General features: G+C 46.4%; 1 gene segment (V, D, J or C); it reads left to right on the top strand.

Annotated features, from left to right (window-relative positions):
- Positions 1-937: 937 nt before the first annotated feature.
- On the top strand, positions 938-21840 carry LOC127034445 (Ig kappa chain V region K29-213-like). The segment is given in 4 exon segments: positions 938-1141; positions 11723-12052; positions 20241-20354; positions 20782-21840. Coding segments are annotated over 4 exon segments (528 nt in total).
- The last annotated feature ends 3692 nt before the right edge of the window (positions 21841-25532 follow it).

The following is a 25532-nucleotide window of genomic DNA, read 5'->3' as shown; positions in this document are numbered from 1 at the left end:
TGCTCTCCTCCTTCCTTCACTGGTGTGACCTCTTGCTTTGCTTACCCTCCATTGGGGCATTGCTTATTACCAATGGACACTGTACTGCTCTTCTGGTTAAGTAAAACACAGTCTTCTTTTTAAACTTAGATTGCCAGATGTGGGTCATTTCCTGTGCAGAGTTAAGTTACATCATTTTGTATGAAGGGACATCACATCTGTGCACCTCGGTCTGCCATCTCCTGGATGTGGCAGCATGTATCAGGCATTGGGGATTTTCATTTTTAATCACAGATTTAATACTGCAGCTACCAAGGCCTTCCATATGCAGGCAGCATGTCAGTATGAGGGACTGATGGGCCAACAGCAGAACTGCCCACCAAAACCCTTCCTGATCTGTGGGGGCTCAGATAAAATAGGACTCAGGTGTGACCCATGGCTGGATTTGGGTTTAGTTTTGCAGAAGGGAATAGAACCTGATGAGATTTTCCAAAGCAAAGATACAACTGCCCCTCCATTTTGCTCACTCTTTGTACTACGACCCCACTGCACCACTCTTTGGGAATGACACCTGTATTTTACATGGTATATTTGTTATTGTGGACCCCGATCTACACCCCCTCTGAGAGGATACAACTGGAATAGAAATGACTCAGACCTTGAAGAGGGAGATTCAGGGCCAGGGACGTTGCTGGTCTGATCCTGTCAAACTTTGAAAGGCCGGGTTAGTGTAGAATTTGATAGAGAAGAGAGGAAGTTTAAAAATTAATTCAACAGCAATATTTTTAAATTCACCATGTGATTTGAAACGTTCAGTGTGACAAAATGTGAGAAAACATTAGGGAAGTGGGCAGGGGATACTGGCAGGAAACTCACACATGGAACAAAGAATCAGCAGATAAAAATACCATCGAGCAGAGGAGAGTTCCCAAGAGACAGCACAGAAGGGGGACGGGGAGAGAGTGTGCAGCAATGGCTCTGGGGTTACCTCAGCCAATGAGCTACAAGAACTAAGAGCACTGGCTGTTTTAGCAGCAGATCTGACACCTCCTCAATTAGGGCCCCTGGCAGCAGTGCCCAGGGAAAGGTTCTCTAAGGAACATGAGAGCCCAGCTGGAAAGGCTCTCTCTGCTTTGGCCACTTCTCCTGTCTCTGTGGATAGGTGAGTTTGTGGGGTTTGACTCTTTCAGAGAAGAGAGTGTTTCAGGGGAAGGAGGGCTGAACCGTAACAAACCTTTCTGTGGAATTAAAGGGCATAGAGAGGTAACGACTGTGTTATCAGTTTTGATCTAAGCATCATCACTGACAATCAATTTACAGCATTTTCTTCTTATGCCAGGTGTGCACTAGAAACTCCTGCCAGCACAGCCCTGTCACTGAGATGAGAAGTGTGATTTTTATGATGTTCTGCATCAGCAAAAGCCCCAGTGTAGATGCGATACCAGCCGGAAAGTGTTGTGGCCAGTGTAGCTTATTGTGCTGAAGGAGCAGGTGGACGCTGTACAAGCAAGAGCACTGTTCCCCTGCTCTGAGCTGTGTCTCCTCGAGGAGGGCTTGCCGGTGTAGTTAGAGTAGCAAAGCTTTTCTAGCACAGACCAGGTCGTAGTTTAGAAAACAATGGACTGATCTGAATTCACGTCTGGCAGAACTCCACTGCCGTCTATGGGAACAAATCAGTGGAGATGTTGGCTGCAAAGCTGGTAAAGAAGCTGTTTTATGGTCGCCCTAGATTCTGCCCTCCCTGCTCATGCTGAGTAGCCCCACTGGGAACGATTGCACCTTGCCCCAGCCCCCTTTGGCAGCTAACTCTTGGGTTCCCATCCCACTTCCCTTGCCAGCGCACTAAGATGGGTCCCTAAACTTTTTCCATCATGCCCCCCTTACCCATAATGAAACATGTCTGGGGCCTCTCCAGGAACCGTGATTGGGAGGCGCAGCTGGGAGCAGAGAGCCAAGCTGCAGTCGGGGCTGGGAACTGAGGCTGGAGTCGGAGCTGTGGCTGGGTGTGGAGCCATGGCTGTGGTCAAGGCAGCAGCCAGGAGCAGAACCGGGAGTTGGGGGCTGACACCAGGGCTGCGGCTGGGGATGAGGCTAGGAGTGGACCCACCACCGGGGCTGCCAGTGGGGCTGCAACCAGGGCCCTAAGTGTGGCTGGGGAGAGCTCCCTCCCTAACCCCCAAGGGGGCTGGCCTTGGCCCCACCGTGCCCCCCACCTCTCGCACAGTCCTGTACAATTTGGGCACCACTGCCCTAAGGACTCCATGACAGGCTCCCTGGCCTCAGTTCCGCCCTCCTTGGGATCAGTTTATGTCACAGACATCGGGCATTGACCTGTAACAAACACCCCAACACACGGTCCATTTATTACCCCCAGTGCACACAGTCCTTCAAATCCCGCACCATCTCTTCTAGAGACATAGCACACATCCTGCTCTGGCATCACCACGACACCCGGCCTCTTCTATCCTTCAGCCTGGACAGCCACCCACCCCTCCAGCCTCTCTGCTGGGAGTTCCTCCTCCACAGGAGAGCAGCCCTCACTCCTCTGTTCCTTTCAGACAGGCCAGCAATGAGGCCCTGCACTGGCCCTCAGCAGACACGGCGGCAGAAACTTCCAGGCTCCAGCTCCAGTTCCGGTGGTTGCTGTGATGCTGGTTCTGCAGTGCGCTGCTCCCCAGGGCTATCCCCAAACAGCCTCTCTGCAGGAATCGCTCAGTGGTTTGAGCATTGGCCTGATAAACCCAGGGTTGTGAGTTCATTCCTTGAGGGGGCAGGCCACTTAGGGATCCGGGGCAACATAAGTACTTGGTCCTGCTAGTGAAGGCAGGGGGCTGTACTCAATGACCTTTCAGGGTCCCTTCCGGCTCTACGAGATAGGTATCTCTCCATATATATTATAAATGGACCCAGGAGGTGCTGTAGCTGCTCTGGCACCATAGCCTCTTTCAATTACCCGCTTCACCCCAGGTCACCTCTTGCCCTTCACCCGGCAGCTGGGTCTCCTCCTGATGTGGGGGAGTGCCAATCCCCACTTAGCAGATCACCATGCAGCGCTGTGAGCTCTGCACTCGCTATGGTTCCCACTATCTGGTCAAATTCCTTGTAAGAGAAGCAGGGAGATGAGGCATCCCCTGAGGTGCAGTTAGAATCTTTGACTTTGCGGTCATCTGTCTTCGGCCTCTTGGTTCCCTCTCTGCATTGTTCTGCAGCCCAGTTGATCCCCAGTGCCAGCAGCTACTCACACAGTTTTGTAGACACCATCTGTGACGCATGGCTAGAAAGGGTTAACCATCCTGCAAAATAAATAACCCACAGAAGACATGTGGGGAGATCGTGTTAGTGTGTATTTACAGATGTATAAGTAGGGTCAACAGTGAAATCAACAGTCGCAGTCCATGCTGTATTCTGATAATTCAGAGGTCAAAAGAAGATCCTAGGATTTAAATGAACTGTAAACATGGGATCTCTCAGTATTTATCTCTCATTGAAATGTATAGTAAATAATCTGTGAATGGTGGAGGAAAATGAAATGGCCTTATGTAAATTTGTACCAGTGATAGACCTCCTTCAAAGTCATCCTAATTATCTTTTGTTCCCTGAGGAACTCCCAACTTGTCAAAGAGTCCTGATTCTGTCATCTCAGATCTGCTTAGGCTTCATCATGGGAAGTTTGAGTCGCAAGACTGAGGTCCCAGTTATGCTGGTATGCCCTGAATATGAGATTTGGACATTGGACTATAACATATGAACTGAATTCTAAAGGAACTCTTTGCAACTACGAAGCTCACTATCTCTGCTGTGAATCTGCACCTCAATGGATTGAACTTATGTCTGTATGTATATTGATCTTTTAACCATACTCTCTTGTTTTTTAATAAATTTTAGTTTAATTAATAAAAATTAGCTGTAGCGTGTATTTGGGTAAGATCTGAAACATTCATTAACCTGGGAGGTAATGTGTCCGATCCTTCGGGATTGGTAGAACCTTTTCTTTTCTATGATGAAATAAGATTTACAGACATTTTCATTGTATTTGACGTGGGTACCTGGATGGAGGCCTGAGGCTGGTTCACTTTAAGGTCTGAGTAACCAGTGAGGTGATAAAGAAGCTGTTTTATGCTGAGTTAGTGAATCTAAGTATTGGAATACCCACCAGCTTTTGGGGGTTTGGAGCCCTATTCTTTGCAGTTCACCCTAATTGAGTGACCACAGCTGGCCCCCACTAGGACCCCGGTCACAGTGGCGCAGTTGTGCTGGGATACACATTACCACAGGTTAATTGGGTTTTTGGATGAGAACCACACACTTGTCAAAAAAATTAATTTTGATATTGGAGAGTTTAAGGGTTAAAAATCAGTTACTGTGAGTGACCCAGGATCAAGATCCTGATAGAAAAAACCTAGAAGAATTGCACTCACAGAGGGGACTGTCTTTTAAGATAAAGACCCCAGAGCAGGAACTGAAAACTCTGTGAATTGTCAGTGATAAGGAAGCAGACCCAACAAAAATACTTGCAGTGAGAAACCAGCAGCTAGAACTTGAACAAAAGCAAAAATAGCTGCTATGGAAGGAGAAGCTGCTGGCAGAGAACGCCTGCATTTTGAACGTGAACAAAGAATGGCAGATATTCGACTGCAGGAACTGGAAACTAAGGCAAAAATGGACAGACTTAAGCTCTAACTTAAACGAACATAGGAACAACAGGAACTGAATCATCCTGGAAAGCCAGCTCCTCTCAACAGCAAGCATGGGGATAGAATCTATCCAGTTTGTAACAATGTTGGTTTGTTTGACTCTAAGCAGTTGTCTGTGTGTAACCAAATTTTTTCGAACACTGACACCTTTTATGTAAATGCTTTTGCTGGCAGCTTGGGTGAAGGTAACCCCATAACTTGTGCAGAGAATGTAAAAGTCAAGGGTAAAAGCTGTTTAGGACCAATTACAGCTTCTAATATCATTCTTTTTTAAAGCAGATCTTGCCAAAGAGGAAGATTATTTACCAAATCAGAGTGTGAATATTGTAATCCTCTCTGAATTTACTGTAAGTGTGCCGTTAGCCAGAACCCATCTCCAATGGAATGGTGTTACACATGAAGTTATAGCTGATGTAAGAAAGTTATTGCCTAAGGATCTTTTGATTGGGGATGACATTAAAGCTTTGTTCAGTCAGGTTGACATAAACCAGGCACAGGAAAGAGATAGTCCTGTACCTGTGTCTACTAGGGACAAGGATTTGCCTGTGAAGGGTTTCTCCAAATGTTTGTATGAGGAAGATAGCTGTTTTTCTGTGCAAAGAGGCAATGCACGTATGGAAGAAATTTCTGAGTGTCTGTCTGGTATCTCAGAAGCGAATCTGGCATTAGATAAGGCTCAGGAAGATGTTTCTCTAGAGCAAATTGATGGTGATCAGATTAAAGCCCTAACTGAGGAAGGAAGGGGGATAGTCTTGGTGAGTGATAAGTTGTTGGCTAGTAAAGCTTGGGAAAGTCAGCCTGAGCCAGGTAAAAGTGATGGGCTTAAAGTAGCTCAGTGTAATAAGACACTATTTGTGGACACAGCAGTTTATCTGTTAAGGGAGGGGAAGGCAAAGAAAGTTTAGATAAGCAGAGGCAGCCTTCTGAGCTGATGGCTTTGTCTAATCAGCAGTTTGGGGAGGCCAGGTTAGTGGAAAGTGAGTATCCCTGCACCTTACTTGTTTCCAGTGTGGAGAATTGTGACAGTGAAGGAAATGTTCCTATGTCTCTTAGGAGTAATGATTTGCGCATGAAGGGAGCTATCCCAATCTCAAAGCAATGGTCTGTGAACAGCCATGTGTGCTGGGACAAGGGAAAGGATATCCCAAGCTGTTTGTCTGTTTGAGGGAAATGTTTCTCCAGCTCTTTTCTGTTTGTAGAGCAGACAGAAGCAGCCTGTCAGCCTATGATAGTTGAAAATCTGTCAGTTGACCTAAAGTTGGTTCTGGATACAACTAAAGCCCAGGAAGGAAGTGGTCCTAAATTTGTGTCTACTAGGGATGATAACATTGCAGGTAGGTTGCATCCAACTGATATCATAAATAGCTCCCAAAGACCAAGCAATTCTGGTGCTTCTATATTACCTGTTGCTAGTGTGGTGCTGGGTAAAGATATGACAGCCTTGTCTGATCAGGGTGATGATATAGCCAGGGCACAAGGAAAGCATGAAGATGATTGGACTATGGTACCCATAGTGGAAACTTGTAACAAGGAAGAGAATGTTTCTAATCTTGTGACTATGAAATCTAGCCGTTTACCTGAAAGGGTTTTTTGTGAAAAGCCTCCTGATGGGCCAGAGGTGATACTGGATGTATGTGAAACTCAGAAGGAGTTGGGTGATTTGTCTGTTGTGCCAAAGTCGGTTCTGGACATAAGTAAAGCTCAACAAGAACCTGTTGCAGTGCATGACATTGCAGAAGGAAATGAATTTCTGGGTGAAGTCTTTGAGGTCTGTGAAAAGTCAGTAGTAGCTGTGCCTAGTGGGGCAAAAAGCAATTGTTTCCATTGACTCTTAATGGGCCATTGTTAATAGTAAACAGTCTCTCTTCTGAGGAAAGTGTTTTGGTGCCTAGTGGCCAAAGTCTTTCAAATGAAAATGAATCCACTGAATTTGCTTTGAAAAAAATCCCTGGTGGGGAGCTTTGAGGAGATTTCAGATGGAATAAAAATTGTTAGAGTGTTTAAACAGACCTATAAGCTTAACCAGCTTGTCGAAGAGACAATGGTGTTGGGACAGGAGTGTCTCCATATTGATTCTTTGAGTAAACAGTCTGTATCTCTGGTTCAGAGGGAAGACTGGACAGCTGAATCTGCAGAGCAGGACAGCTGTGCAGTGAATCTCTCCAGAATACAGGGGAGAGCAGGCAAACTATCATCTCCAGATATTTTGGATATGACTTGTAGCTTCTTAGTGGACTTGAGATCTGATTCCCTGTAGAACCAGAGGTTAGTAATGGAAGGAGAAAAGAATCTTGAGTCTAACATGCTAGTGAAAATGGATGGTCTCTATTTAAGACTGTGCACCTGACCACCCCTCCCCCCCAGCCTGCATCTTCTATCATCATTTGCACCTGTACAAAGGAAACAAAGCAGAATTGCTGTATTTTACACACATTTTGCACAATATAACTGGCTGCACAAGGTGCAGCAGAATAATGGCCTGTGTTTCAGGCTGTCATAGTTTCATAGATTTTAAGGCCAGGCAGGGATCATTATGAACATCTACACGGACCTCCTGCGTAACACAGGACACAGAATCTCGCTTAGTAATTCCTGCATCAAGCCCAGAACTTTTTTGAGCTAAATCACATTAAAAGCAAGAAGATGACCAAGGACAGGGTAGGCCCATTATTTAACAACGGGGCGGAGTGGGGGGGGAACAGTAACAGAAAGTGTGGAAATGGTAGATGTGCTAAATGACTTTTTTGTTTCAGTTTTCACCAAAAAGATAAGTAGTGATTGGACGTCTCTCACAGTGAATGCCAGTGAAAATGAGGTAGGATGTGAGGCTAAAATAGGGAAAAAACAAGTTAAAAATTACTTAGACAAGTTAGATGTCTTCACATCACCAGAGCCTGATGAAATACATCCTAGAATACTCAAGCAGCTGACTAAGCCATTGGCGATTATCTTCAAACAGTCATGAAAGACGGGAGAGATTCCAGAGAACTAGAAAAGGGCAAATCTAGTGCCCATCTATAAAAAGGGAAATAAGGACAACTTGGGGAATTACACGCCAATCAGCTTAACTTCAGTACCCAGAAAGATAATGGAGCAAATAAGCAATCAATTTGCAAATACCTAGAAGATAATAAGGTGATAAGTAACAGTCAGCGTGGATTTGCCAAGAACAAATCATGTCAAACCAACCCAATAGCTTTCTTTGACAGGTTAGCAAGCATTGTGAGTAGGGGAGAAGCAGTAGATGTGGTATATCTGGACTTTAGTAAGGCTTTTGATATTGTCTTGCATGACCTTCTGATAAACAAACCGGGGAAATACAACCTAGATTAAGCTACTATAAGGCAGGTGCGTAGTTGATTGGAAATCCATTCCCAGAGAATAGTTATTATCTGTGGTTCATAGTCAAGGTGCAAGGGCATATCGAGTGGGGTCCCACAGGGATCAGTTCTGGGTGCAGTTCAGTTCAATATCTTCATCAATGATTTAAATAATGGCATCGAGAGCACATTTATAAAGTTTGCAGATGATACCAAGCGCGGAGGGGTTGCAAATGCTTTGGAGGATAGGATCAAAATTCAAAATGATGTGGACAAACTGGAGAAATAGGATGAAATTCAACAAAGACACTTAGGAAGGAACAATCAGTTGCACAAATACAAAATGGGAAATGACTGCCTAGGAAGGAGCACCGCAGAAGGGGATCTGGTGGTCATAGTGGATTACCAACTAAATATGAGTCAAAAGTGTAACATTCTGGGATGTATTAGCACGAGTATTATAAGCAAGACACGAGAAGTAATTCTTTCACTCTACTCCATGCTGATTAGGCCTCAACTGGAGCATTGTGTCCAGTTCTGGGTGCCACACTTCAGGAAAGATGTGGACAAATTGGAGAAAGTCTAGAGAAGAGCAACAAAACAGGACCTCTGAGGGAAGTTTGGAAAAAATTGGGTTTGTGTAGTTTGGACAAGAGAAGACTGAGGGGGGACATGATAACAGTTTTCATGTACATAAAAGATTGTTACAAGGAGGAGAGAGAAAAATTGTTCTCCTTAACCTCTGAGGTTAGGACAAGAAGCAATGGGCTTAAATTGTGGCAAGGGCAGTTTAGGTTGGATATTAGGAAAAACTTCCTAACTGTCAGGATGGTTAAGCACTGGAATAAATTGGCTAGGGAGGTTGTGGGATCTCCATCACTGGAGATTTTTAAGAGCAGGTTGAACAAACAATTGTCAGGGATGGTTTAGATAATACTTACCCCTGCCATGAGTGCAGGGGACTGGACTAGGTCCTTTCCAGTCCTACAATTCTATATTCTATGTTGATTAAAAAACAGCACCATACAAAATCAGAATATCAGAGGCCTTACAGAAGTCTAAGGGTTAGTCTACTCTTGATGTTGCTGCGCCACTATAGCATGTGTGGTGAAGATGCTCTATGCCAATGGGAGAGTGCGCTCCCACTGGCACTATAAATACACCTCCATGAGAGGCAGCAGCTGTGTCTGTGGGAGAAGCTCTTCTGCCAACATAGCGCTGTCCACACCAGTGCTTAGGTCGGTGTAACTTGCGTCGCTCCAGGGGGTGGCGCAGTCACCTCCCCGAGCGACATAAGTTATACCAATATAAGTGGTAGTGTGTACAAGCCCCAAGTGTATCATTTCAGTTACCTTCATCAATCAAATTCATCATCAAAAAACTATATCAAGTTTGTTTGTCTGGGATTAAAGTCAGATTTACCAGCTGATAGTTTTCCAGGTCACCTGTTTACCGTTTTAAAATACTGGCACAACAGTAGCTTTTTTTTCCTGTTCTCTGGAACATCCTCATTGTGCCAAGAGTTATTAAAAACAAAATGGTTCTGCAAGCTCCTTGGCCAATTCTTTGAATGCTCTTCGGTGCAAGTTATCCAGTCCTGCAGAATAAAAAAAGTTTACCTGTAACATTGCTAATTTACATCCTGCCTAGTTACTGATGGAATAGAAACTATTTCATCAGCACTGTAAGATAGGAATACATCGTCCTGCTCTTTGTATGCAGCATTCTGGGTTTTTGAGTACATAAGTCATAGCTCTCCGCTTTGTCAACATTGGGGATTTCACACCAGTAATGTGTTGGATGGAAACTGCTATTTTCATTGTCTTTGGGGAACGTAAAGTTTTTCACTTGCTGTGGCCCATGCAGTACAAGGAAGTCCCTCAGGCTGCTGCTCAAGTGGGTCCACAGTCCTGGATTATCTACTCTTAAGGAACTAAACTCAGCAGCAGCTGTTTCTTGTGCCTCCACCACACTCTTCTCTGAGCTACAATTTTCTTCAGGAATGTGCATGGTTACATCCATTTGAGATGGAGATATGGATGCTGCAGTAGCTGTCGGGTCACCTGCATTCTGACTAACTGGCAGATCAGGCATCTCCTCACCACTCACATCCTCACTGGGGCCGGAAGGCTCACCATGAACATTTGTGTCTGTGTATCTCAGGAGAGCTCCTTCCTGCTTAGATAGAAAAGTTTCCTTTGCTTTCTTTCTTTTTCTGTATGCTGCCCCAGAGGGGCTTTTTCTTCTTTCACTCATGACTGCTGTTCTGTGCCAGCTATAGTGGCTCTCAACACTCAGTGGAAGGGGACAAATAAGCAGGCTGGTAGCAGGGCCTGAGTGAGGGAAGATATCAGCATCTTAAGGGTCTAACTGGCTCCTACTACTTCAGTTGACGGCCTGTTCTCCTCAAGTGGGTTCAGGGAGGCATCAGGAAACAGGAAGCTCCCTGAGAAGCTGGTGTGAATCAGTCCAGGCTCCTGGGGGTGCCACATAAGAGGCTCCTCCTTCTCTCTCTCCCTGCAGCTCCAGCTGCTTTCTGTTATTCTCTTTCACCCTTTCTCCTGCCTGCCTGTTATGTCTCTTGGGCCCTCCTTCTTCCAGCACAGCACTCCACCATCTCTGTGCATCCAGAGCAGAGAGAATACAGATGCACCAGCAGCAGACACAATTTTCTACACTCTGGATCCTAGTGGCGCCCTCCCGCCCTCTCTGGCACCTGAGGCGGCTGCCTCAGTTCGCCTCATGTGTATTTTGCTTCCCCTTTCCTTAGGCCCCCTACATCTTTCTATCCCTCTCCCAGGGCCGGCGCTACCATTTAGGCAGCCTAGGCAATCGCCTAGGGCACCAGAATAATTGGTGGGCTCCGTTTTGCCCGGAGGGGGGTGGCAGGCGGCTCCGGTGGAGCTGCCGCAGTGGTGCCTGCGGAGGGTCCGCTGGTCCGCGGATCTGGTGGAGCTGCCGCAGTCGTGCCTGTGGACGGTCGGCTGCTCGCATGGCTCCGGTGGACCGCCCGCAGGCACGACTGCGGCAGCTCCACCGAAGCCGCGGAGCACCGGACCCTCCACAGGCACCACTGCGGCAGCTCCACCGGAGCCACGAGACCAGCGAGCGGGGCGGCGAAATTGCCGTGCGCCTATAGCGCTCAACCCCCTAGCGCCGGTCCTGCCCTCTCCCCTCCTTTGCACACACACTCTCTCTCTCTCTCTCATCCTCTCTTTTCCACTCCCAGCTCTCTGTTTCCTCAATCTTCTCCCTGCCGTCACCTGCTTTTTGTCTTGTGTCTCTCATCTTTGTCTCCCTTCTTTGAACCCTCCCCCCCAATTCTTTGTTTGGCCCATTGTTGTTGAGATTTGCCTCTCTGGAGCAAACACTCCACTGTGGGGCCTGCAGGCCCAATTCCCTGCATCTGGGCTTCTCTCTAGATCCCTAGGAGCCACCCACTGCTCTCTGGCTGGCACTTAGGGAGAGGCCCCATGGAACCCGTATGGCAGGCTGGAGCCAGTGGGGCAGGTCAGCTAACAGTGCCAGCAGGGCCTGTGCAAACTGCCCAGTCTGAGCCCTCCCCGCTCTGAACTTCATGCCATGACCTTCAGCAGAGAGTTCCTGCTCGTGCACTTTTAGAGAAATGGAAACATTCTGCAGTGGATCATTTGCAAACAATTTTGTTTGATTTAATTCTTCCTCCTGTTGCAATAATTTCAAATAGTGACACTGAACTTTGTCTTTCAGGAGCCACAGAAAATACTGCTGCTGTCATTGTGGTGAATCAGACACCCCCTTCTATCCGTGCAATGGAAGGGTCAGAGTTCACCATCGAGTGTACATTCAACACAAGCAATAATTCAACCAAGTGGTTTGGTGAATGGAATAAAATCAGAAACAATGTAACAGAAAAGGTGTCCAATGGAACAGATCAAATCATATCAGCAGACAAAGAAAAGAGGTCTCTTTCCCTCACTGTGAAGAAAGCCGACGTCACTGATTCTGGAACCTACGTGTGTAGGGTTGGGAGCAAAGATGGGATATATCCTGGGACCGGAACCCAAGTGACCATCGAAGGTAAATACCAGCATTTCCTTCTCTGTTCTACAAAACCTTTCGGGGAGCTCAGGACACTAGGCTGGTTCCAGGGAGCTGGGGCAGGTGGTGCTGGGGGAGGTGGAGCAGCACAAAGCGTAAAGGGCAGAGCTGTGGGCAGAACTGGGGGACATTATGTGGTGCGTACAATAATCCTGATCCTGCATTCCACTGATTTCTGTGGGGGGTTTGGCTGCACAAGGAATGCAGGGTCAAGCCTCAGATATTCAAAAACTGTTTTGAGATGGGGTGAGGGGAGGTTTCTAACTGGATGATCCTGTGAGATCTTCATTCAAGTTGATGGCATCTCTCTTTGTCTATAATGCAATAACTTTTGCACGCAACATGCAATCACTTCCAAAATTTCAAGAAATAGAGGCATCAGTGGGCAGAATTCTATTGATATTGGGGAAATCAGACAACCCAAAGAGAAGTAGTGGGGGACACATGGAGCCCCTGCTCTGTTTAGCAGACCAACAACTTCCAGCAAAGCCACCTCTGTTACTGTCTAGAACAAAGAATCAGTTGATGTAGAGTGACCAGATAGCAAGTGTGAAAAATTGGGATGGAGTGGGATGGGAGGTAATAAGCACCAATATAAGACAAAGCCCCAAATAGCAGAACTGTCCCTATAAAGTCCAGACATCTGGACACCCTAAATTGATGGCACCAATTAACACTTTCCAGTAGAACAACATTCCTGTCTCGTCTCTGCTCATCCCCCCAGTGGAGTGTAACATGTTGCCATCCTGAATGATTTATCTCCCAGCCAGAAAGAGGAGAATAAATAATGGTGGAGGAAGGGCCGAAGGGCAGTCACAGAGCCCCTGTCTTCGGGGTTGCGCATGGGTGACTCTGGAATGGGGGTACGGATGGAATGGGGGTGCACACAAAACTCCTGGCATAGGGGGAGAAAAGAGGAACCTGGGATGGAGGTAAGGGGGATAGGGGTGCACACAGAGCGCAGTGAACATTTAGTTGAATTGGTAATAGATTCGGTGAAACCTTTTGCTTCAATGCCTTGGCTTTTCCCAACAAATCTAAGTCTTTCCAGATAATTTGCCATCAGCTCCGCTGTGCGTAGTGAGAGTCCTCGTGCCAAAGAGTTTACCATCGAAATAGGCAAGTCAATAGACAAAGGGCGGGAGAAATGGGCAGAGGTACTAACGGTAGATTGGGAAGTGAGAGAGAGATTAAAGGCTACATCCACAAAGAGATTTAGGCCCTAGTCCATCCGTTAGGTGCCACTGTGATCCTCAAAGCTCCTGCTCAGCTGCCAGCTAGCCTGGGGGTACTTAGGTTTCCACTGGTAAAATCTGTGCTAAAGAATTGTTGGCACACTTTCCCTATCCTATAAGCAGAGCCCTGCCCAAAATAACAGCTGCATCATGATCCTCACCTGGCGTTTCCTGCCCGATTTCCATGGACAGACCAGCAGGATGAGGAAAGACAGAGACTTTGACCTTTAAAACATTTTCAATACAATCAGTGCAGAAATACAGTAAAATGGGAAAATGAATTATGAATTCAAAAATAACTTAGACAGTACAAAATGCATTTCCAATAGCCCACCACTGAATAAACTGGTCCAAATTGCTAATATTAGCTAAACTCCCAATAAAGGTGTAAAACCACTAAAAATCTAAAGAAACAAAGAATATTGCCAACCCCAGTATCAAATAATTTACATCATCATCTACTTTTTAAAATGGTCATCTTTGCTTGAACCAAAATACAGTTTGCAAGGCATACCACCAATTTACTTGTGAACCTGTATTTAACAGTAAAATTAAACATCGTAAAAGAAAAATCAAGAGCCAACGACTGAAAAATACCCTAAAGTAATACAGATAATGGCTGTACCTTGAAACAAGACAGAAAAACGAAAAACAGTTACCTCCGTGTTACAATAAGGATGTGACACGGACGCCTACAAAGTCAAATGATGCATAAACACATGTATGGCAACAGACCTGTGAAGAATTCTCCATTGGAGGTCACCCATCCTCTTTGCAATTGGAAGCTTGTGGCCAGTTCACCAGGCTGGATGGATACAGTATACAACCAGAAGCTGTCTTCTCCATACCAAAATGGGATTAATCAACAAGCATTTCAAAATGATGAATCTTTACCATGGGCATATACGATGACTTATGTCCTGAGCTATTAAAACTAAATTCAGAAGACTCGCTGAAAGCATGAAAACTCCCAGGCTTGTCAATCCCAACCCACAGCAGGAGCAACACGCAAGAAAAGAGAAACATCAGGAACGGCTCGCTCAAGGGGGCGCCTAACAGATGGGCAGTCCCACCCCTAGGGAAGGGCTGATTCCATCTCTGACAAAAATTGAGAAACCCAGTGCACTGAATGAAAACTGAGCTTGACAGCCAAGGTATCCATGAGACCCATCTCAAATTAGCTGCCTGATTGCGTACTTCCGGTTCCAAAGGAGGTAAGTGGTTGACTGGTCAGTTCATAACTCAGGTGCCCATAACCCTCAGGTTCTACTGTACCTGAATGCAGGAGACTAATGTGGGCTCAAAACCAAAAGCACAAAGGATATGAAACAAATATCCATGATCTACATGATGAAAAGCAGTGGTGGCTCCAGGCACCAGCATGCCAAGCGCGTGCCTGGGGCGGCAAGCCACGGGGGGCGCTCTGCCGGTCACTGCGAGGGCGGCAGGCAGGTTGCCTTTGGCAGCATGCCTGCGGAGGGTCCACTGGTCCCACGGCTTTGGTGGACCTCCTGCAGGCATGCCTCCGAATTCACAGGACCAGGGACCTCCCGCAGGCAAGCCGCCGAAGGCAGCCTGCCTGCCGTACTTGGGGCAATAAAATACCTAGAGCCACCCCTGATCAAAAGCCTTCTCTTGATCAAGGGAAAAATCATCCCAATGTGCAAATCATACATTTTTGAGGCTGAAATTACATCTGGCAATAGGAAAAGGTTATCAAAAATGGACCTGCTGGGGATGCAATAGGTCTGATAAGGGTGCATGACCAAACCAATCACAGTTTTCATTTATTTGTCAAGGCCTTTGAAAAAAGTTTATGGTCTAAGCAAAGCAAAGACACAGATCCACAATTATTCCACCTCCCCCAGATTCCCCTTCTTAGGCAAGAGGGTAAGAACCACTTGATGAGAACTGAGTGGCAGTATCTTTTCTTTGATGCTCTCTTGAAATACCTGGAGTAGGTCAGGCCCAAGAAGAGTCCAAAAGGCCTTATAAAACTCAACCAGCAAACCATCAGTACCAGGTGCCTTCCCTGGTGCAAAGCCATTTAGGGCAGAAGTCAATTGTGAGAGTGTCAGGTTGTGCTCAAGTCTGTCCACATCCAACATTGAGATCCTAGGAAGAGACTTCAGGAACCATCAAGTCTCAGATGGACACTGCCTCTGCTGCATACAGGTCTGAGAAAAAAAAAAGTCACAGCAAAGTTCCCAATCCCCACAGGATCTGAAACCTCTCTGCCCATTGAAGTCTTGAGGTGGCCAATCATCTTCTGCCCAACATGTTCCTTTTCCAGGCTGAAGAAAAACTGAGCAAGTGCATCCACTTGAGAAGGGCTCCTTACCAGTGCACCCTGAACTTGGCTATTAAACAGGTCCCACAAAAGCTGGTTTTTGTATTTCAAGCTCTTGCGACCCAGCATCATTACTGCCACGAAAGGCTTTTTCCAGTTCCATGATCTCCAACCCTGACTCCTCCATACTCCGGCAAAGGCCCAGGGTTGTCTGCTGCATGTCTTGCTTGCAAAAACATTTAAATATTAATTTTACCCACCTCCCACCATTGCCACAAGGAGGGGAAACATTCTTTGAGGCAACCCAGGCTGCTGAAAGTGCACATCTTGTAAAAGGCGAGTGTTAAAATATAAGTATGGACAGTGGTCTGGCACAGAAGGAAGAAACAACACAAATAAGACCAAACCATGATCTGAGATCCCAGTAGGGACAATACAACTAGACAGCAAATGAGACAAGTGATGAGTAAAAACAGAAAAATGGTCCAAACAGGCCATAGGGAATTCCTGAGCACTCAGCGGATGTCGTTCCAGATGATACCTACCTAATCTCTCATTAAGAGAGAAATTAAAATCACCCCCCAAAATTAAAATATCACTTGTCAAACAATTTATCAAAAGAACATCCAAGCTCTCGGAAACAAAATACACCCAGTCTTTCCCTATAGTAGGAGAATAGACATGAATCAAAAACAGATGAGATTGCTCTAAAGTAGCTCAAACCATCAATAAACAGCCTGGAACAACTTCCTGAATAGCCATCGAATCAGGCTTCATCCTATCCGCAAACAGAATGGCGACCCCTGTGCTTGTGGATCCATGACTCAGAAAAGTCTCCCCTATCCAATCAGCAAGACATCGATTCAGTTGCCAGCATCTGTGTGGGTCTCTTGAAAAAATGAAATGCTCCCGTTTTTCTGGGATAAAGAGACGTAAATGTTTTAAATGTCTCTGCACCCATTGATATTCAGAGAGCTGCCAAACCTCATACAAAACCACCAAATTATCCTATATCCTTTAATTCCCAACATTCCCATTGGTCAAAGAGACATTCACTTTGGTGGTCAGTGTTTTCAATCTATACTGCTTCCATCTGTCAAACTCAGACACAGGGATATGTCTCATCCTGAGCAGACAACAAAAGCGGATTAAGGTCAGGAAACTAATCTGCCACCTCTACTCCACATTTCTCCTTAGTCTCATCCACAAGCCTACCCATAGTATCTGGGTACGTCCCCCCCACAGGGAGTTCAGGACCCAAAGAATCTGTGAGTTCATCATCCCCCATTTCTCAGACTCAGAGTGATGACTGACCTCTAAGTAGGAACCTCAGAGGGACCAGAAGGAGCTGCTGGGACTGAGGAGACAATACAAATACCTGAGAAGTCTCCATGCCTACAACTAAAGAACTATCCTCAGCAGCCGTGGCCAGTGTCAGTGATTTAGAAGGCTCACAACTTACCACGAATTGTACATTCAAGACAGTCAATAACCACAACACCATGTATGTGCGATGGTATAACTATGGGACCAAGGGACTAAAGCAAGAGCTGGTGAATGAGAGCGAGGTGATCACAACCCTGCATTTGGACAATGGGTTTGCCGCTCTCACTTTGAAGAATGTGAATTCATCTAATACAGGAAACTATGCGTGTGAGGTGGGGATCACAGCAAGGAACCTGTCTGTGTCAGGAGCTGGAACCCTGGTGACCATCAGTAAGTATCAGCAGTCTCATATGTGTTTTATTCTATGAGATCCAGATACTATCAGCTTCCTACAGAGCGAAGGAGCAGGAGCAGGGAAAGCCGTGCTGAGAGCAGTGCTTAGTCTGTGCCAGGGCTTGCCAGGCTTGGCAATCCATAGCCCCGGCACTCCTGGGCTTGCTGCATCAATTATGAATGTAAAAAAAAAATTGCTTGAGCCCTGGCACCTCTTTCACTACAAATTAAGCACTGCCTGAGACACAGAACCAGAGACAATCACTGGCAAGGATTCCTTTAAGCTGCTCTATGTTATGCCCAGCACTGAGCTTCTTTATGACAGCCCCCAAAGACTGGGCAGGGCAGGGCATAAGGCATCTGGAGCAACACTCGGTGCACCGGAGAATCTGTTCCTCTTTTCTACATTGATTCTTTTACTGCCCCTGATCATCATAGTATCTGAGGCCCAGATTTGCAAAGGTATTTAGGCATTGCTTCACTCAGCACTGGAAGGCCTAAGTGACTTAGGAGCTTCTCTCATTGGAAGTCAATGGGGCACTAAATCATTTTTGAAAATGAAATTTAAGCTGCTCCACTCAGCACTGCAACATGTAAATACCTTCTAAAAAAAATCTGGGCTTGAGCAGCTTCGAGCCATGCATCAAACAACGTGACTAGCACCTGCCAGGTGTGGTCCATTCTCTCTCTCTCATCCTCTCCCAAGAGGGGGAATTGTGTGTGCAGTGCAGCATTTAGAGTGGGGATTTTTTAAAGCATTTAACTGACACCCACAGCTGAACTTGATGCTTGTGTAAATACAGATGTTCAGCAGTTGTCAACAGAATTACTGTTTTGTGGAGGCAGTGAAGGTTCTAGTTAGTGCTGCAATCTGGTGCCAGTTCCAAGCATCAGGAAGCATAAGAACAGCCCTACTGGGTCAGGCCAAAGGTCCATCCAGCCCAGTATCCTGTCTGCTGATAGTGGCCAATGCCAGGTGCCCCAGAGGGAGTGAACCTAACAGGCAATGATCAAGTGATCTCCCTCCTGCCATCCATCTCCACCCTCTGAACAGAGGCTAGGGACACCATTCCTTACCCATCCTGGCTAATAGCCATTAATGGACTTAACCTCCAAGAATTTATCTAGTTCTCTTTTAAACCCTGTTATAGTCCTGGCCTTCACAACCTCCTCAGGCAAGGAGTTCCACAGGCTGACTGTGCTGTGTGAAGAAGAACTTCCTTTTATTTGTTTTAAACCTGCTGCCCATTAATTTCATTTGGTGGCTCCTAGTTCTTATATTATGGGAACAAGTAAATAATTTTTCTTCATTCACTTTCTACACACCACTCATGATTTTTCAAGCTGAAAAGTCCTAGCCTCGTTAATCTCTCCTCATATGGGACCCATTCCAACCCCCTAATCATTTTAGTTGCCTTTCTCTGAACCTTTTCTAATGCCAGTATAGCTTTTTTGAGATGAGGAGACCACATCTGTATGCAGTAATCAAGCTGTGGGCGTACCATGGATTTATACAAGGGCAATAAGATATTCTCCGTCTTATTCTCTATCCCTTTTTTAATGATTCCTAACATCCTGTGTTAAAGCAAAAACCCAGGGCTGAAGCTGAAAGCTGAGCAATGTAGCTTCGTGTGGGCTCCAGGCAATTGCCCTGCTTGCTATTTCCTACCGCTGGCCCTGGCTTTTATATGCAGAAAATCAGTTGTTGTGGCACAGGTGGGTCATGGAGTTTTTATAGCATGTTGGGGGAGGGCGGGCGGGGGGCTCAGAAAGAAAAAGGTTGAGAGCCTCTACATAACACATGGAGGCAGAATTAAGGTTGTGCAAGTGATAAGGGGGAGAGATAACTCAGTGGTTTGAGCATTGGCCTGCTAAATCCAGGGTTGTGAGTTCAATCCTTGAGGGGGCCATTTAGGGAACTGGGGTGAAAATCTATTTGGAGATTGGTCCTGCTTTGAGCAGGGGGTTGGACTAGCTGACCTCCTGAGGTCCCTTCCAACCCTGGTATTCTACAACACTCTAGAGGCTCATGGAACCCTGAAAGTGAAGATGCAGTGTGGTGTCTGAGCACTGCTGACTGGGGTAAAAGCTGATTTTGTAATGGTGAGCACTGGCAAGGAGCTTTACATAATTTGTACATTTCAGAATCCTCCTGTTACATCTCTGGAGCTATTTTAAGAGTAGGTTAGATAAATGTCTATCAGGGATGGTCTAGACAGTATTTGGTCCTGCCATGAGAGCAGGGTACTGGACTCGATGACCTCTCGAGGTCCCTTCCAGTCCTAGAATCTATGAATCTATATGTAAATTCTATTGTTATGTTAAGAGATATAAATCTTGTAGGGTTTCTGGTTTCCTTCCTCCGCTACTGAGCCAGTCCCTGCCCAGTGACAGATCCATGCCCCTAGCCTAGGTATGGAGTCCCATTTATCCTGTGGATTGGCAGGGGCAGGGTTAATGAAGCCATTTCCCTTGGGATGAGGGGAATTGGGAGAGGTTTCATGAGTCTAGGGTGGGAACCATAGATGGGGTCAGTTAGCGGAATGTTGCTCTCAGTAAGGGCTCTGGCCAGGTCTCTAGTGTCTTGCTCTGCTAGGGATTTCCTACTCCTGCAGCAGAGTCAGTGGGCTGGCTGGCCTCATGGGAAGTTTCCCCAGGAGAGGGCTGAACCCGGCCCGGTGACCCCACAGCTCCCAGCAGCTGGCATAGGAAGAGGAACCTGCTGGGAAAAAGGGAGGCCAAGGAAACTGCCTGTGACACAGAAGGGAGTGGAATATTAAGTGGGGGGAGAAACAGTTTTTCATCTTTATACTGTCTCTGCCGTCCCTTTATTTATCCATCAGCCTGTGTCCCTCCTTTAGAGGCAAATCTGTCCCTCTCTCCATCCCTGCATCCCACAATGACAAGTTTTTCTTGATTTCAGATAAAAGGAGCAATGCCTCCCATGTTGTTTTCATCATCCGGATGGTTCTCGGGGCCCTTGTTGTAATCTTGGCTGTGATTATTGTTACAGAGTGCGTGATTTCAGAAAAGAGGGGTGAGTGAAATGTCTGCAATGCAGTCACTGTGCAGTGTCAGCCACAGAGTTCAAGTTACACACGAGGTCCTTCTGCCTTTTCCTTCTGGGCAACCTCCCAGTCCCAGTGCGTTGAAATCGAAAAGCTGTTTCAGACCTGGCTGGGACTGTTTTCTTGGCCTGGCTGTTCTAGTTTGTGTCTAACACTAAATCACTGCATTTCAGAATTAGAAGCACAGAGTTTAGGTTCCTGAAGGTCTTTACCTCTCAGGTCTCCCTTTCACAGCACCGATGACCATTTCCTATCGCTGTGTCTGTCCAACGTGCCCTGTTTATCTCTGGCTGGCTGGCATGCACGGGGCTAGTGCAGCACTTGGACAAGTGTGATGCACGTACTGCAGGCGTATTCTTTAGGTTCTAACTTACTGAGTCTGATTTTTCCCCACAGCTGCTGTCAATCACACAATATGAGGATCAGCTGTTACAGCGTACATCTGGAGATGGAGATCTCAGACACCTGGTACCCAGGCATCCCCCCAACACCGTGTTGACCATCCTGCCTGCCAGATTCTGCACCTGCAAATAAACCTTGAACTGAATGGAGGTTCACAGATGTTCAATATAAGGAGACTCCTCTCTGACACCCCTCTTTGAGGCAGCAGAACCCGGTGATTGCTGATGGCTGAGGCAGTCTCAGTGGCTTCTGAGCCATAGGAAAATAGGAGATGAACATTTCTGTCACCTAAAGATTCCCCTTTGTGCTACCTAGCAATCACTTTAGCGGCTCATGGAACCCTTGAAGTAAACATGCTCAGAACAGGGGCCAAAAACTCTTCCCTATAATTGGTTCAGCTGCTTGTCAGTCAAAGAGGAAATGGAAACATCTGCTGGGAATTGCTGTTCCATGGGTTCAGACGCCCCCTTGCTGAAGTCAACTGGCGCACAGTTAAGCACATGCTTAAGCGTTTGCAGGATTGAAGCCTCTATAAAGGACCATGTTTTTATAACTGGGTTTGTTAATTGTTTTACACATGCTGCTCTAATAGTTAGATTGTCTTACACCTGAGGCTAAGGCTATGCACTTCCAAAGTGTTTTAATACAATTCTGATAACTCTGCCTATTCTTGATGTCCTTATAAATACACAGTCCTTTTTGAATCTTTCTGTGCTCTTGCTCGCACCGATTTCTTGTGGCAGTGAGTTCCACTGTTTAATTACACATTAGGTTAGAGTATTTCCTTTTCTCAGTTTGAATTTCCCACCTTCCAATTCAGTTGAATCTCCCCTTGTTCTCATGTTGCATGACAGGGAGAACAGAACTTTCCAACCTACCTTCTCTAGACCAATTAGTATTTTACATGTTCCCTCCTGTTCAATCACTTTTCTAAGGTAAACAATCCCAGTCTTCTCCATTTCTCTTCCTAGTAGAGTTTTTCAATGACCTTGATCTCCCTCATCGCTATTCTCTGAACTCTACAATATCGTTTTTGAGAGCAGGTGAGCCAGACTGAAAATGATATTCCAGATGAGGCTGCAGCATGGATGTATATAAAAGTATTATAATTTTTTTTGTATTATTCACCATCCCATTCTTTCTGCATCCTAACCAGAAAGATTTCTGCTAGTTCAGTGTTTGAGGATGGAGCTCGGCTGTTCTCAGTGGTGGCAGGTGACAGAACAAGGAGCAATGGTCTCAAGTTGCAGTGGGGAAGGTCTAGGTTGGATATTAGGAAACACTATTTCACTAGGAGGGTGGTGAAGCACTGGAATGTGTTACCTAGGGAGGTGGTGGGATCTCCATCCTTAGAGGTTTTTAAGGTCAGGGTTTACAAAACCCTGGCTGGGATGATTTAGTTGGTGTTGGTCCTGCTTTGAGCAGAGGATTGGACTAGATGACCTCCTGAGGTCTCTTCCAACCCTAATATTCTATGATTTTAAGTGGCTTCACAGATGCCAGGTCCCATGGCACAAGGATTGTATTAACTTGTACTCTGTACAGATATTGGGCCAGATCCTGCTCCCATTAATTTCAATCTCTCCCCCACCCAGACCAAAAAATATCTCCAAGGTTACCATGGCTGTGACCAGGTCCCTGTCTATCCCTTGCTTCTATAGTCACAGACTTCAGCCCTGCCCTCGCCTTGCTGCAGAACTATGCTCCAGCCTCTAAGTTTCCACTAAAAAAGCATCACACCATTCCCCCCTTCACCCTGAATTCAGGAAAACATGACTGAAGAAGCTGAGGGATTTCCAACCTGCTACCCCTGAGCACTGCAGCATCCAGGGACCCTGTCACAGCATTTAGATGCATCAGGCCATGGGGTAAGAAGGGTCCTGGCTTAGCCTGAGGCTGTTGATCCCTTGAGAATGTAACCAGTTATTTTCCTCCCTTCCCAAGTTTGACCCCTTGCATTCCAGGGCATTGCTTATCTACCCACTGGGGTGTGGCGCTGTTCTCGTTCAACAGAGCAAACTCTCTCCTTTATGGGTCAGTCACTGAATATGCAAAAATTAGTCTGTCTGAAGGGGGCCAGCTTTGTCTGGGCACCTGTAACTTATCGCCTGGACGTGGCGGCAGGTGGCTCACTTCAGGGAATCTGTGATCATAACTGCAGATTTTACTGCTGCGGCCAGCTCATTCTGGAGAGTGCAGGCAGCATGTCAGCATTGGGTACGGAGAGGCCAAACCCAGAACCAGCCCATCCAGCCCCCATGAGCTCTGGGTGGGCAGATAAAATGGGATGAAGAGCCTAGCTAGTGCTGAGCTTACGAAAAACCTAAACTAGGGCTGTGCATCATTTTTCTCTTCTTTAGCATTAAAATTCCCCCCCCCCCCCACTGTACCTGTGAGCAGTGTGCTTCATCTTTACCCATAGTCCCTGGGACACAAGTTGCATGGGGGTTACTCGTAACGTGGGGGAAGAGAATCAGGGCCCTGCACAGGGATGGCCTGATCCCATTAAGCTTTGGGAAGGTTGGGTTCATGCAGGATCCCACTGAGAAGAAAGGAAGCTTTAGAAGTTTAGCAGCAAAAGTTTGCTCTGCCCCGTGATTTGGGTTCAATTTTTCACAGTGCGCAGCCCTGCCGAGAGAAATTGGAAGGGGCACAGGATGCTGTAAAAGGCAACAGGAAACCAAGCTGCAGAAGACAGAATCAGCCTGTAGAAATCCCCAAAGAGAAGAATTAGCAAGACACAGCACTGCTGGGGGAGCATGGAGAGAGCGGGGTTCAACCCGGGGTTACTTTACTGCTGAGAACAACCAACAACATCTGCAGTGTCAGAGTTTGGGCAACTGCACCTAGACTTCAGTGGCCAGCAAGGGCACCTGTCTCCAGGCTGCCAGCTCCCCAGTGTCACCTCTTGGGCAGAGACTGCAGCCCTCTCCCCTCTGACCAGGGTATTTCCAGGCTGTGCAATTTCCTGCCTTCACTATATTACCCCACGACAGACAGGTTGGGCAAGGAGACCTGCTTGTCCCCTTTCAGAGGACGTTAATAGGTGTAATTGCTACACTTATAAGGTACTATGCACCACTGCCTGTGTGTGAGACTCTATACCCCATGTTCACCACATTTATAGGGTTCTGATATATTTTGTACAAAGTATGCCTTGTGAGATATCAGTTGAAAACTCATAATGTGCTGAGCATAATTGTCCTGTTAAATGTGTGCATCGGTATTGGATATGGCATTATACAACTTTTGCTATATGTTTGTTACTGAAACGTTGTAATTCTGTGGAACACTCACAGACTAGCTCCCCAGCATCAACAAAGGACTGACCACAGGTGTTAGAAAACTATTAGCTATTGAAGCAACCATTTGCCAGCAGCGGGGACTGTAAACAAAAGATTTGCATATCATCCCTCACGTACAAAGACAGTGTGAACAAAAGATTTACAGTTCACCTGGAAGATGCTTCAAATCTCCCATAAACCACAGGCTGATTGTCTCCTCCCCTTGTTGGGGTGCAGGTAATCCTCACAGAAAGGAGGGCATAAAATAAGAGACAATGGCTTCCCCACACCCTGTCCTCCCTATCTCAACACATGGTGGCAGGAGTGTGTGAAAGACAAGGAACCATCACTGAAGTGTGCGTGGGAGGGGATTGGGGAAGAAGGGGACTTGGCCGGAAAGCCTTCCAGTTAGTATGGCCTGCGGAAAGTTTTGGGGAGAGAGGGACCTTTTTGCTTTCAAATCTTATTCAGCTTGGTAAAGTTGAGGAGTTAGGATACAACCACAATCTTTTCTTTTCTTTTCTAACCAGTGCTGACTTTTATGCCGCTCTCACTTAAAATCTCTTTCTGGTTAATAAGCTTGTTTCATTCTTTTTCTAAGCCAGTTTGCTTTTGACTGGAGATTTTGGGGGATCTCTACGCACGTTAAAGGCTGGGGCTTGTTCATCATCCCTTGATGGAATGACAGATGTCTAATGAGTTGACACCATTCAGGCATGGGAGGTCCTGAGCAGTACATGATGCACAGTTCTGGGGTGCAAGGCTGAGACTGAGGGATATGTGGGTGCCGCCCTGTGTCTATTCATGACTAGCTGGGTGTAGCATTCGTGGATTCAGCTGGGCCTCATTTTGGATGCTGGTGGATGAGAGTGAACAGAGCAGCTAGTCACTGTTCACTAGCAAAGCATTGTCAAAGGTCTCCCGGCTAGTGAGCGACGGGAACGCTGCTTGTGCCCTGGGGGTGTCATACTACGCAAATCTATTTCTTCTTAAATAAAAACACTCCAGGGAAAAACATTAAAAACAATGAAAGAACCAACATACATGGTAATAAGCTTCCCAGCAATCATCCAACCCTAACATGGGCTCTGGCCCCACCCAAGGGATCTCCTTGTTCATCATAGCTTCAGCTCAGAACAAGCCCCCTGCCCTTCCAACCCTTCCCTTGGAGCTAGGGTCCTCTGTGGATCTGGGGTCCTGCTCATTGGCTGGAAGAAGGTCCTGAGCCAGTTTAAAACCAGGCTATTTCTCCAAAAACCTTTTGTCTATTAGTCCCTGGAGAATCTAGTTTGAAGTAGTATTTGTGCTCCTCTCCGAGGGGGGAGAGTTCAAAGGGCTAATGACAGAGGAAATGCATTAACATCCCCTGTCCCTACTCCAGAAGGTACGTGCAATGCCACAGTAACACACGGGGTGGTGGGGGAGAGATAGAGATAAAACATTGTTTCTGTAACAAAGTTT

The sequence above is a fragment of the Gopherus flavomarginatus genome, chromosome 14 (genome assembly GCF_025201925.1).
Source record: "Gopherus flavomarginatus isolate rGopFla2 chromosome 14, rGopFla2.mat.asm, whole genome shotgun sequence".
Lineage (NCBI taxonomy): Eukaryota > Metazoa > Chordata > Testudines > Testudinidae > Gopherus > Gopherus flavomarginatus.
Note: the sequence above shows the minus strand (reverse complement) of the source record. Positions and strands in the feature narration are given on the sequence as shown.